Here is a 12,757-nt window from a genome sequence, read left to right as displayed (position 1 = left end):
GTCCTATAAGAGACTCCCATAACACATCCACTTTTTTTGTCCCTTAATCCTTACCAAAGGCTCTTAAAGTGCCATAATATCCTGGTGTTGGCCAGGACACAGTTAATTTTTTGCAGTAGCTGGGAGGGGACAGGGCTAAGTCCCAGGCATTATTCTATAACACCTCATGGGGTGAGGGAAAGGACTCTTGGTTCTGAGAAGAAAGGCTTCCTTCCAGTCAGAAAAATGTCTGTGGTCATTTGAAGTAAATATTTTGCAAGTAAATAATCCTCTCTTTTGATCAACTTTTGTGATTAATATTGTTGTTGTTAACTGTTTGTTTTCTTATCTCATTGCTCTTGCCAGTAACTTGGTGTTATTTCAACCCATTATCTCTGCCTTTTGTCCTGCAATTCCAGCCCCAGCCCCAGGAAGGAGGAGGGGAAAACCTAGGGGAGTGAAAGGGAGCAGTAGGGTGCTTTTGGGGAATCTCAGGGGCCCTGAATTGGGCAGTACCATTCCTGAACCAGGACACGTAGCAAAGAGTAAACCCCTCTCCCCTGCCTCATCATCCCCTACCTCACTTGCCCTACTATCCCTCCTGAAAAATGTGTAACCTTTCATACTGGCACACCAGTGACAGGGCTGCTCCCACCAGCTTTTCCTTGTGCCAAGGATGTAATATTTCAAGAGCCGAGTCAAGACTTCTAGGTCCTTAAGGAGAAGACTGAAGAATCTCACTAATAAACTCTGGCAAGCCTTCCCATTGCTTATCATAGATGAACCTGATTTTTTTCCTTTCCCTCTTCCAGTGTAGTTTAAAACTGGTCAGCCCTTCTAACCCCTGCACAAAAATATATTTTCTCTACTGAAAAGAGACAGTCAGCTGACTGATCTGGCGTTGTAAAGACCATAATGTGATCAAAAACCCCAAAGTGCCTCTGATGACACCATCCTCAGAGCCATCTGTTGATCAGTTGGATCTGCCTGTTCCTTTCAGTATTTTTCCCTGATACAAAGAAAATTCAAGATGTCCTTCTGATCCTTGAAACAATTGTGCTAAGGCCTGAAATCTCTTCTGGTTACCCTTGGACTTCTCTTTGCTACCTCATTGCTGTGGACATAAAGAACAGCAGTTAATAAACAGAGCACTGTACCAGACTGGAGTTTTCCAGTAATGTCCCAGGCTCCAGAGAGGCAGCAGGCTTCTCCATGAGTAAGGTCCACTTGGAGTATTGGGTCCTTGGATTCCCTCAGAGGAAATTCCCTCAGTGGAAAGCCACTGCTCTTTTTATTTGACAGAGGTGGTCATGATGCAGGGGGTAGTTTATTTTGCCCTCCAGTTCCAGAACAACCTTCATCTGCATCTCAAGTTGTGAGTCCATCTAATTCCAGGGCCTCACACTATTAGGGCTCCTGGGAATATGAGACAGGTTAGGAAGGAATTTGACTGTCCCATAAGCAGTAACCTACTTCCATTTCCCCTCCTCTCTCAGATCCCCCACTTCTGCCTGGTGGTGAGAGGGTCGGGGATGCTTTGTTTCCTGTATCATGGTTGGCTGGCATATCCATCTCAGGGATGGTTGAATGTGATGCCACAAGTCAATCTCTTTGTCTGATGCTCCTGAGTCCAAACACCTCCTCCAGAAGCTCAGTCATCAGGCTGTTCATCTTCTCTACCTGGGCAGGTGTTCTCATTGCTGCAATCAGAATTGACAAGAAATGTGCTGTTAATCAGTTAAATTTCTTCTAAAAACGAAACTAGCCTCACAGTCTCAGTGCCAGAACTCCATGGTCCTATTCTGTTAAAAGCTCTCAGAATCTTTAGTAAAATATTTCCATTGATAGTGGAAACACTCATAAAACTTCCAGTTCACTGCAGCTTTAGTTTATTCTAATATCAGAGGGAAACTGCTGTGTGTTTACTGGGATGCCTAGTTTCCACACTTACTGATATAAGAGGAAGATATTCAGTAAATATTCAATGACTAGGTCAGCTTGGATAACTAAGTGGTGGAGTTTGCTTGGTTTAAACAGAAAAAAAAAGAATTAATTTACCAAAACCTCAATTTTGGATGTGAGAATTGTTTTTCCCTTTAGAGTTGTTGTTAGTTTGTTGGTGCAAAAAACTGTTGTGAGATGATTTCAAGTCCCTGTGTTAAAAATTTGTGTTTTGTATATTCTCAAATTAAAACAGAATATTATAGTGAAGGCGTAACAACCATGATCTGTCAGTCACCAATGAAATACACTGTGTGGCACTGCCCCAAATCCATAGATCTTTCCAGAATTCATAATTCTGCACACAGTTCCCTGCCACCTAAAATGATGAAATTGCATACATTTCTGGTATGTTACAGATTAAACCTTTTTTCTCCACCATGTTGGTGTGCATGGATTTACCATACAGTCAGTGTCTGTAGAAAGAAGCAAAGAGCAGCAAAATTTCATTAGCAGGTCCTTTGGAAAGCTTAAAATGTGGGTGACAAAGACAGAAACATTACAAATGCATTTTGAAGACTACTTTGAGAAATGTAATTTAAATTATGCTTGTAGATGAGAAAGATGGAGCACAAAATTCCACTGTACAGCATGTCTATTTAGTATTGAACATGTACAAGTTAGGGGTTATTACTATTATTATTATTATTACACTATTTTCTGTCTGATGTGAAATTAGACTACACAATACTGGAATAGTGTGTCAAGGAATAATATAGTCTGATAACACAGGGTTTGCCATAGCTGATTTAATTTCCTGGGTCAATTATTCAAAATCCAGCTTCTGACAATATTCAGTACTTCATACTGCAGAAGAAGGCCAGTAAATTTGCTAGCAGTGCATTTGCTCAGTTATGCTATAGACTTAAGGAATCTTTAAATGATAGGAATAAGGTAAAAAATATCTATGTAAGAGCATCTTTTTATGAGTGAAATTTATCATGTCTAATAACAGTCTATTAGTATCTGACTTTTAGATTGCTACAGAAGTTTCTTTATTATGTTTTCTTTTTTTGTGTGTTTCTTTATTGTTAACTGATTTAACTTTCAAGTACTGTACTTACATACATAATAAATCTTACCTTTCAGTGAAGAATGAGGAAGTAGGACTCTATCTGCTAAGTCCTTCAATCATACAAAAATATTGAGCACTGGGTAGGTGGCAAGAAAGCAGGAGAGGAGGGAACATTGACATGAAAGTTTGATACACTCTTTGATTGCTCTCTAAAGGTTTGAAGATTGATGTGGTTTGGGGCACAGGTGAATTGTGGATATTTGGCCTTTAATAAAATAAGTTGTCAACTTGATTTATTAAGAGTCAGGTACTGACCAAGCACACTATGTAGTCATTTTGAACAACCATCAGAAGTACAACAATCTGGCAAATTAAATATTATATATTTAGTCTTTCTGAATTCCTATTAAATGTTTCCATATTTGATCTGATTTTACTAAAATAAATACAATATTTGAAGCAATTTCTTCACTTAGTTCAGCTAAGTGTTGTTTTGTTTCTTTTTTTTTTTTTTTTTTTTTTTTTTAATAAATGCCATATTCCATTTCTGTAATGTCTTTTTTCACAGCAAAGTTTTGTGGTGACCCTGGAGTACCTGCTCAAGGAAAAAGAGAAGGCAAAAGCTTCATCTATCAATCAGAAGTCTCTTTCAGCTGCAACCCTCCTTTTATTTTGGTTGGCTCTAGCACCAGGATTTGCCAAGCAGATGGAACATGGAGTGGTTCTTCTCCTCGATGCATAGGTATGATTATGTACATATATTGAAATTTCTTTTAATGTTTATTATTCCTTTTCTTGCTAGATCAATCTAAGATTATCAGTTATTTTGAATTATCATGGTGTTATTCTATACTGTTTAAGAATCAAATCACTTTATTTTTGTTTTTGTGATTGCCTTGTTGCATGTAACTGAACAAGCTTAATTTTGTCATACATTCATGTATTTAATGAAAACACTGTATTTTGTTTTGTGTTTAATATATTGCAATTTTTTAGAACCTACTCGTACAGCATGTGAAAATCCAGGAGTCCCAAGGCATGGGTCACAAAATAACACATTTGGCTATCAGGTAAAGTATACTTTTTAAAACTAACTTGCATATTTAAATATTTTATACTACCTCAAAGTCTAGAAACATCTGATTCTGTAAGAGTTGTTTGCTACTATGTTGCTGTGTTTCCTTATTTCTAGCTATTGGATTACACTAATCCTGTGTCCCTATCAGCAATGCACTACATGAAAAACTTGTGATCAAGTTCTGCTTGATTTCCCTTGAAGGCTTTCAGTATCTCCCACAATATATAAGTGCTCCCTACAATTTATTAAATAGGCTTTTTCCTCTCAAAAATGTATATATTGTGTGCCAAACTACTAGTGTAGACATACTCTAAAAACAGGACTTTTTTCCTGAGTGAAAATCTATTTGAAACCACAAATTAATTATACTCACACACCTGTTAGAACTTCTAGTCCACTCCCCCTTCTGACAGCTAGAACAGGTTTGTGAGGGCTGTCTCCAGGTGCTTTTGAGTATTTGCAGGGATGGAGGCTCTAAAGTGCTTCTGGTCATCCTGTTCCAAGCTGGTCACCCACACATTGAAAATGAACACTTTTTTCTTAGTTTTAAAGAGAATTTCTTATGCTTCAATTTATACCTATTTCTTCTTCTTGTGTCTCTGGGCACCCCTGAAGAAAAGTCTGCTTCTGTTGCTTGTCCTGCCCCCAGGGTAATTTTTTGCAGGCTGGATAACCCGAAGTCTTTCAACTGCTTGTATTTCAGATGCTGTAGTTCCCTTAATCCATTTTGTGGCCCATCACTGGACTCAATGTAGTATTGTCTTTATCTCTCTTGCACTGGTCAGCCCAGCACTGGACCAAACACTCATTTATGACTCACTGGGGCTAGCAGAGGGGAAAAAACACCTCCCTTGACCTGTTTTCAGTGCTCTGCCTGATGCCTCCCAGGAGATTGTTGGCCACATTTTACACAAGGCTGTGTTGTGCCCAATAGTGTTTGCATGTGTTTCTGTTGGAAAAAACTGTGAAAATTATTTTGAACTGCTGATTTTCTGATTCACAAAAAAATATGTTTTCATGAGTGAATGGTTTAGAGATGCAAAACTTATAATTTGCTAGGAATCTTGTGAACAAAGAAAGAGCCTTATCTATCCTGTGACATCTGTGTTTGATGTCAGGGCTGAAAATTCCAGGCAGATGAAGAGGAAAGAGCAGAAGACAACCCAGCAGCTCCACAGTTGTATGAGGTCTCTGTCTAGCAGAAGAAGAATAAAAACTGCAGTTTGTTGGAAATGCAAGAAAGGGCTGAGTGAAATTTGAACAAATATATAAAATGAAATTAGTTTTTAAAAGTGAATTGTGGCTAAAGACTCTTCAAAGTTTTGTGGCCAAAAATTTCTTTGGTTTATTCTTCTGGTGGCCTTTAAGCAGTACTAATCAGGCTTGGTCTTTAGCAATATTTGAGTTCTCAGATTGTGCTAGATCACAATCATATGCAACTGATAATAAAATTTTCTCTAGAAACTGAAAGTTTTGTTTTGTACCAAGACAGGATAAGCAGGGGCAGACCTTAGGCTAACTTAGTTTGGTTATAATACAACCTTTCACTAGAGGACAACTCTTTAGTCAACTATGTATCAAATAAACAATTTATTAAGCATTTCTATTATTTTATTGTCACAGTTTCTCTCACATATTAATGAGCTTTCATTGAAGGAAATAATTCAGTCTCTCATTTATTGTGAGTAAAATATCACTCACATTTAGCATGGAGCTCCATAAATATAAAGGAAAATGTCAATTGACAAATCATTTGCAAAATAAGTGTAAGTGCTGGCAGAATTAACAACTGTGTAAACTCTAAAAAAAATAAAAAATTATAAATGGTTATAAGGTTAGTATATAATGGCTATAAGGCCCAGTATATGCTATAAACTCCTGACTCAGCCAGAAACTCATTCTCCTGTTCACACAGTATATTTGATTTTATGTAGTAACTAAACGTGCAGTTTCTGGTTGCTCTAAGTGTGATTGCTTAGTTGATACATAACAGGTAGGCATATCAGTCATAGATGAAGCTGAGCTAAGCTCTTGATTGGGTGGAAATAATTGTGAAAATGATTGCATCTAGACACGTTATTGTTTGTAGATCCCAGAAATAAATATTACATTATCATATGCTGCATAATGTTATGACTCCTTTAAAACCACAAAAATATTGTAAATTAATGTATATTATGCTATAATTAACTTGCTGTATGAATGGAATGATAGTGATTTTTGCTTCTATCCACAGTGGGAAGGAAAAAATCATTCTAAGTGGTTCCAAAATTCAGATGTGGGTTTTTGTGTTTTGTTTAGATTGGGGCTTTGTTTGTTTTCTTTAACTCTCTTAAATACCTCATATTTAAAGTAATGTTAATAAGGTAACTTAATTGACTTAATTGTCAAGGTTTAAATTAATTTCTCTGACTCATAAAAAATGCCAGGCTGTAGCTTTACACTTAGAATTCATGTATTCATATGTGGAATGCTGTTTTAAGTACTTTTCATCAAATGGCACTACCTTCTCTTTTATTTAACAAAAATCACTGGCAGACACTTGTTGTTCACAATATTTATGTCAAGTTATGAGCTTCCAGACCACCATGGTTTTGTTGGTTTTTTTCCCCCTACTCTTAATTATCTGTTTTCCTATCTCATTGATTGCACTGAAAGTTCAGGCAAACACAAGATAAATCTAGGCTTGACTGAAAGGCATATCTAAACCTGACCTCCTGGCACCTACACTAACAAAAGCACAAATATCACCATGTCACCTTTGAATGATGTTTCATCTATTAAATAAGAGCTTTGTAGAAAAAGAGGCAACAGCATTTTGCATGGACTTTATTGTTCAGTATTAAATTCTTCAGGCAGAAGCAGATCAGTTTCTTATGTATTCAAATAACATTAAAATACCAGTTTAGTGCTACTAGGATATCTGGCATGGCATGGAAACTACTGGTATCATCAGCTTTAATTGTTATGAATACACATTTCTAGAATATTTACCTTTCATCTGAGCCATTTTTATTTGACAGATCTACCTTAGCAGTGTGTTACAATGGAAACAAAATAACTTTAGAACTTAGTGAATACTTCGTCTGCAATCTAGAAGATAAATCACTTCTTAGAAAGAAACTGTAGGGTTTGAAATACTTCTTCAACTATATTGCTAGAAACATAGAAAAGTGCTTATAGCACTTTCACAAAAAGCTATTGCAACACAAGGTACTACTGAATTGAAGAAAGAGTCTAGAAGTGCTTAGACCACTCAGTCATATATATCAAATTTATTACTTCTCTTACTTTTCCGACATGTTTTGTAGAAATTGAGCTATCTTCCCTTATATTGAGGCCTAAATTGATCTAAAGAGCAGCCTTAATTTAAAAAGGGAAATAGACACAATGCAGTAGTGGTAGCCCTCTGCTAGCTCTTGGGTTCTATTTTATGAAATTCTATATGAAACTTGATCTGCAGATGTAGAGCAGCCTTGCAAATAATCTCCTTCTGTGAATGTAATGCTTATAAAAACTTCAGTGTTGATTGAATTGTAGGATGAAGTTCCAAGAGAAGTGCTCTACTCCCACAATATAGCTTACTCTGTTAGCACAGTTGGCACCATCATTGCATCAATGAAAATGTAATTTAAGCCTTATCAGACATCGTGTATTTTCCTGTTTCTCATTGTCCTGAGGTCTCTGGTGTCATGTGTTAGTGTCACAATCTGTAGTGCTTCACTGGCAAGAATATGGGGGGTTTTTTTTAGTCTCTGTCATTTGTGTTTCATCTCTGGTTATTTGTAATGTTTCCAACACACTTTTACAGCTCTCATACCACAGTTCAGTATTATACACATTATATTTCAAACTATACTATAAGGTACATTGCACCTGTGTTAGATAGCTCTTCTTTTTACCTCTGGAACCTGATTCTGTCCAGGCCTGTATGTCTTTAAGGGTGAGTTTTTCACAACAGCAGGATCTCCAGTACTAAGACTGTGCTGAATCTTTTATCATAGTCACACTGTAGTCTTCTTCACAACATCCTGCTGTCTGCATTTGTCAAGGACTTTGCTGTCGTTCCAGCACCAGGTCTGTATTTCTCTGTATTGCATCATGTTAGTGGGAAGTAGCTCATTATGCACATACTAGATTCTTTTTATTCTGCTATGGATATAAATCTGTGGTTGCACCATACAAAGATAAAGAAAGGCATAAAACCTGGTCATATATACCTGAACACAGGTAAATTTTACAGCTAAAGCAAGTTTAGAAACAAAACAAAAGAAAACTGAACAAACACAAACTCCAGGCAGCTCAAGACTCTTTCAGACAGAGGAAGCCTGTCAAGCTTCTGCCCAGCAGTCTCACAAACTCCAAACCCTGTTAAAAAGGCAATAATGTATTAGTGGGCTACCAAATTACTAGACATAGTGAAGGAGTTATGTTTTCATTGACTTAAAATGTGATGCTGAAAGCTACTAAAGATAAATACCTGGCATTCCCTTAACTTCTCATTCTTCAGCACAATTTGCTGGGGATGGAGAAATTTATTCGAGTATCTTCAAGTTCTTTAGTGAACTGAAATCTAAGAAAAAAATTGATTGTGGAGTAATTCATAACAGTTAGAAGTATATTGTATATAGGAATATAGAATGTAAAAATAAAAAGTACAATAAATTATTGTTTTGATAATTATTATACATGATTATTATAATCTTTTTTGGTTAAAAAAACTTATCTAGAGTACTTTATAAATGGATGCAGATTGATATGTATGCATTTCCTTCTCAGATTGGTATTTCTTCTGTTAGAGAATAGCAAATATGCAATCTTTGGGGTTTAGGAAAAAAAAAAAGAAAAAAGAAAAAAATTATGATGTTAATTTTAGGAATATTCAAGCTATAACTGACACTTATAGAAAGACAGGTATTGAGCAGACATGATTAAACACTTGCATTTTTTTTTTTTTTTTTTTTTTAATTGAATGCAAACACTGTTGCCCAGAGTACTAATGCTTCTACTTGAGCTATAGAATAAAAATTAGAAGAAATCTGAACATCTCAGCACTGGGAATTTTTTGAGCATAGAATACTGTATTGTAGCGCCACCTGGCGCTGCTGACAAAAGAATATTGGAAAGTAGACCACAAAAATTTTTAAAAATACATTTATTTGTTTAATAATTACTATACATATTCTATATAATTAATTAATATCTTGTTATTACATATTACTTGAAATATTCTTTTTCATTTATTTGCAATTTTGAACACCATGGCAGCACTTTTTAAACAGCTTCATCCCTTGGGCAAATGTTGCATTTTTGATGCTGCTTTGGTACTTACACATTTAAGGTTGTGTTTCTTGTGAAACCATAAAATCATGGAATGGTTTGGGTTGAAAGGGACCTTTAAGATAATATAGTTTCAGCCCCTCTCCATGGGTAGGGACATTTTCTACTAGACCAGGTTGCTTAGAGCCCCATCAAGGCTGACCTTGAACAAAGCCAGGTATGAGGCATCATCAGCTTCTCTGTCCTAATTTGTCCTAATCCTTCACCACCCTTACAACAAAGAACTTCCTCCTAGCATCTAGTCTAAACCTACTGTCTTTTGAATCTGTTCTCCCTTGTCCTATTCCTCTCCACATTTCTTGTAGGCTCCCTTCAGTCAGTGGAAGGCCACAGTTAGGTCAGAATGAAGCTTTCTTTCTCCCAGGCTTAACAAACACAGTTCTATCAGCCTTTCCTCATAGGAGAATATCTCAGAACATTTTGGTTCCTCCTCTGGATTTCCTCCAACAAGTTCATGGTTTTCTTGTGCTGAGACACCCAAAGTGGGGCACAGGACTCTGGATGAGGTTTCACCAGAACAGAGTAGAGGAACAGAATCACTTCACCTCCCCACACTGCTCTTGATGCATCCCTGGATACAGCTGGCTTTTTGGCCTGTGAGTGCACATTGCTCCAGCCTCTCATCCACCAGCATCCCAAGTCCTTCTCAGCAGGGCTGCTCTCGATTTGTTCATATCCCAGCCCACCCCTACATGTAGTGCAGCACCTTGAACTTGGTCTTACCAAACTTCAGGATGTTCTCATGGGCCACTTCTCAAGCTCATCCAGGTGCCTCTAGACGGATGCCATCCTTCAGATGTGTCACCCATACCACTCAGCTTGCTGTCATCTGCAGATTTGCTGAGGATGTACTCAATGCCCTCATCTGTGTCATTAAGGAGGATATTAAATAACACTGGTTCCAATACTGAAAAGGAACCTGGTTCCAAAGCTACTCGGAGTCTGAGACATTGACCACTACCCTCTGGATGGGACTGTCCAATCACTTTCTTATCCATCTAATAGTCCACTGACTGAATCTTTGTCCAATTTAGATAGAAGGATATTGTGGGGAACTCCTGTGAAAGGCTTTACATAAATCCAGAAAAATTATATCTGTAGCCCTTCCCTTGTTCACTGATGTAGTCATATGAACACATCTTTCTCAAGTCTTGTACTTTTATAAAGTAATATATTGATGTTGGTTTTTTTAACTAAGATAATCAGTATGAAAAAAAAAAGCTTCTATGGCTACTCAATGCATTTTCTAAAACTTGTAGTATTTTACTACTTTGTGCTTAATCATGCAAATGATTTAGTGTATTTCCTTCAAAATCTTTTAAAAGTAATTATATAGTCCAGTGAGCACAGAAAAGAGCAAAATAAAGGGAGATTAATTTTAAATCACATCCTGTGTTGATGAGCTACTATCTGTAGTTCATGTGTTATTATTAAATTTCATTCTGATGAGAATCTTGAGCTGAAATGGAATAGTACTATAAAGTTTCAAATGAATACTTGTAGCAGTGAAATGCTGTTTCCCAACTAAACTATCAGAAAAGAATCCACATTTTACCTTTGAGCATCAGTCTGAATCAAGTGTTATGAATTTAAACAAAATAATTAAAAAATCAAACCCAAACCAGAACTATAAATGTGCTGTCACAGATAGTTTAAAGTTTTCAACTTCTTGTTTAAACATGAGTTAATAAATATATTAATACAGGTCACTGCAGAACAGTAGATACGATCTATGCACCTTAATATTTGAATTAATCACTCACACTGTGTAACACAATACTCTCTGAATGACGTACTTCTAATCTAATTTCCTCACTTTTGGTGGAAACTAAGAATTATTTGCATTTTCATCAATTTCACCATGACTGGACATGCTGAACAAGTTATTCCATTTTATGTTTGTGCAGAAACTGTAAGAATCCTATTTTCCTTTTTATGCAATGCATACCCATAATAAGGACAATAATTAAAAGCTAATCTCAGATGAATTGCTATTGTAAATTGTAATGCACTTGTGTTCCAGTTTCTATTATCAAAGTGGTATAAGGAGCTGATATTCTTTACCTCTTCTTAAAAACAAAATTAAAATATCATAGGAACATTATGAAGCATAAGACAGTGTTGTTGACCAGCCCCATCTATTCTAATCAAATATTTCTCATTATAACCTGTGAATATATCCAGCATTCCCCAAAGGGGGATCTAGTTCAACAAAAGTCCAGCAGAATCTAATATCCATTTCAGTTCTGGGACTTCCCTTGTTTGTGGCAATTTTGCCCAGCTAGCTCTCCTTTGCTCCAGAGTGGGAAAGGCACCACAAGTTTTGTTTCCAAACATCAACTGTTCCAGGCCCAAAGCAACTCACTAGCGAGACCACAGAAGATGAGGATTTGATTTTCTTCCATGGAGGATCTAATTTTGAGGGGAAAGTAATTCTACTGAGAACGAAGCAATTTTTTATTTCATATCAAATTGTTCTGTGAAATTAATTTACTTTCCAGAGAAAGAGAATCACAACTTATCAAGTCTGTATTATGTGAAGGAGTGATCAAATTTAGGAAAAAAAACCCCAGCTGATAGTTGCTCATAACAATATTACTGTGTTTTCTACTTTTCAACAGGTGGGAAATGTTGTTCAATTTCAGTGTAAAAAAGGACACCTGCTCCATGGTTCAACAACAAGAACTTGCCTTCCTGATCTTACATGGAGTGGAATCCAACCAGAATGCATACGTAAGAAATGATTTTTTTTTTCTTTTCTCAGTTTTTTAAAATCTATATTATTTAGCTGCAGTAACAGTCATAAAGTTAATCTATACAACTTTGTTAACTGAGAGTTAACAGAAATTTGTATTACTAGCTTACAGCAGCTAGAAATATGATTGAGTGAAATTTTTCATAATAAACAATGGAATTAAAAACAAGAAAAGAGAGAGAGAGAAAAAAAAACAGGCAAATCTTGATCCAAAGTCAATTTCTATCTAAGAGAGTGCAGCCTTTCTAACTCAGAGAGGAGGTGGTGAGAATAGGATATATCAGAAATCCTGTTCTAAAATATGCAGGAAAGCATATAATTAAAATCAGTTCTAGTAAAGAGTTTGAAATGTTTCCCAGCCAAGGAGTCATGGTATTTTAAGATGTGAAAAAAAGTGTTTGCAAATGGAAATTTTTGAATCTGAAATAGGAGAATCTTCTTAGAGTATAGACAGAAGCAGTTCATTTCATAGATCTTTTACACTTTGGCAAATAATGATAATTTACTGAAGATATAAGATCATGGTTAATCTTTCCAGTTCAGCTAATCAGCTGTATTTTTCTGGAAATAGTTTTAGCTTGTAAGATCT

General features: G+C 36.2%; 1 protein-coding gene and 1 long non-coding RNA gene across 4 annotated transcripts in view; one reads left to right on the top strand and one right to left on the bottom strand.

Moving 5' to 3' along the window:
* CSMD3 (CUB and Sushi multiple domains 3) overlaps positions 1-12,757 on the top strand; it is a 568,112-nt gene that overhangs the window by 539,732 nt on the left and 15,623 nt on the right. For all 3 annotated transcript variants that reach the window (XM_079302232.1, XM_079302231.1, XM_079302230.1), the window contains 3 exons: positions 3,564-3,737; positions 3,992-4,065; positions 12,035-12,146. In XM_079302232.1, the coding sequence (XP_079158358.1) occupies positions 3,564-3,737; positions 3,992-4,065; positions 12,035-12,146 (360 nt within the window). The remainder of the gene's footprint in view (positions 1-3,563; positions 3,738-3,991; positions 4,066-12,034; positions 12,147-12,757) is intronic.
* The window catches only part of LOC306800288, a 448,386-nt gene that overhangs the window by 420,546 nt on the left and 15,083 nt on the right, over positions 1-12,757 (bottom strand). The gene's annotated exons all lie outside the window — the stretch shown is intronic.

This window comes from Erithacus rubecula, assembly GCF_903797595.1.
Source record: "Erithacus rubecula genome assembly, chromosome: 3".
Taxonomy (NCBI): Eukaryota; Metazoa; Chordata; class Aves; order Passeriformes; family Muscicapidae; genus Erithacus; species Erithacus rubecula.
The sequence above is the reverse complement of the archived record's forward strand: the minus strand, read 5'-3'. Positions and strand labels throughout refer to the sequence as shown.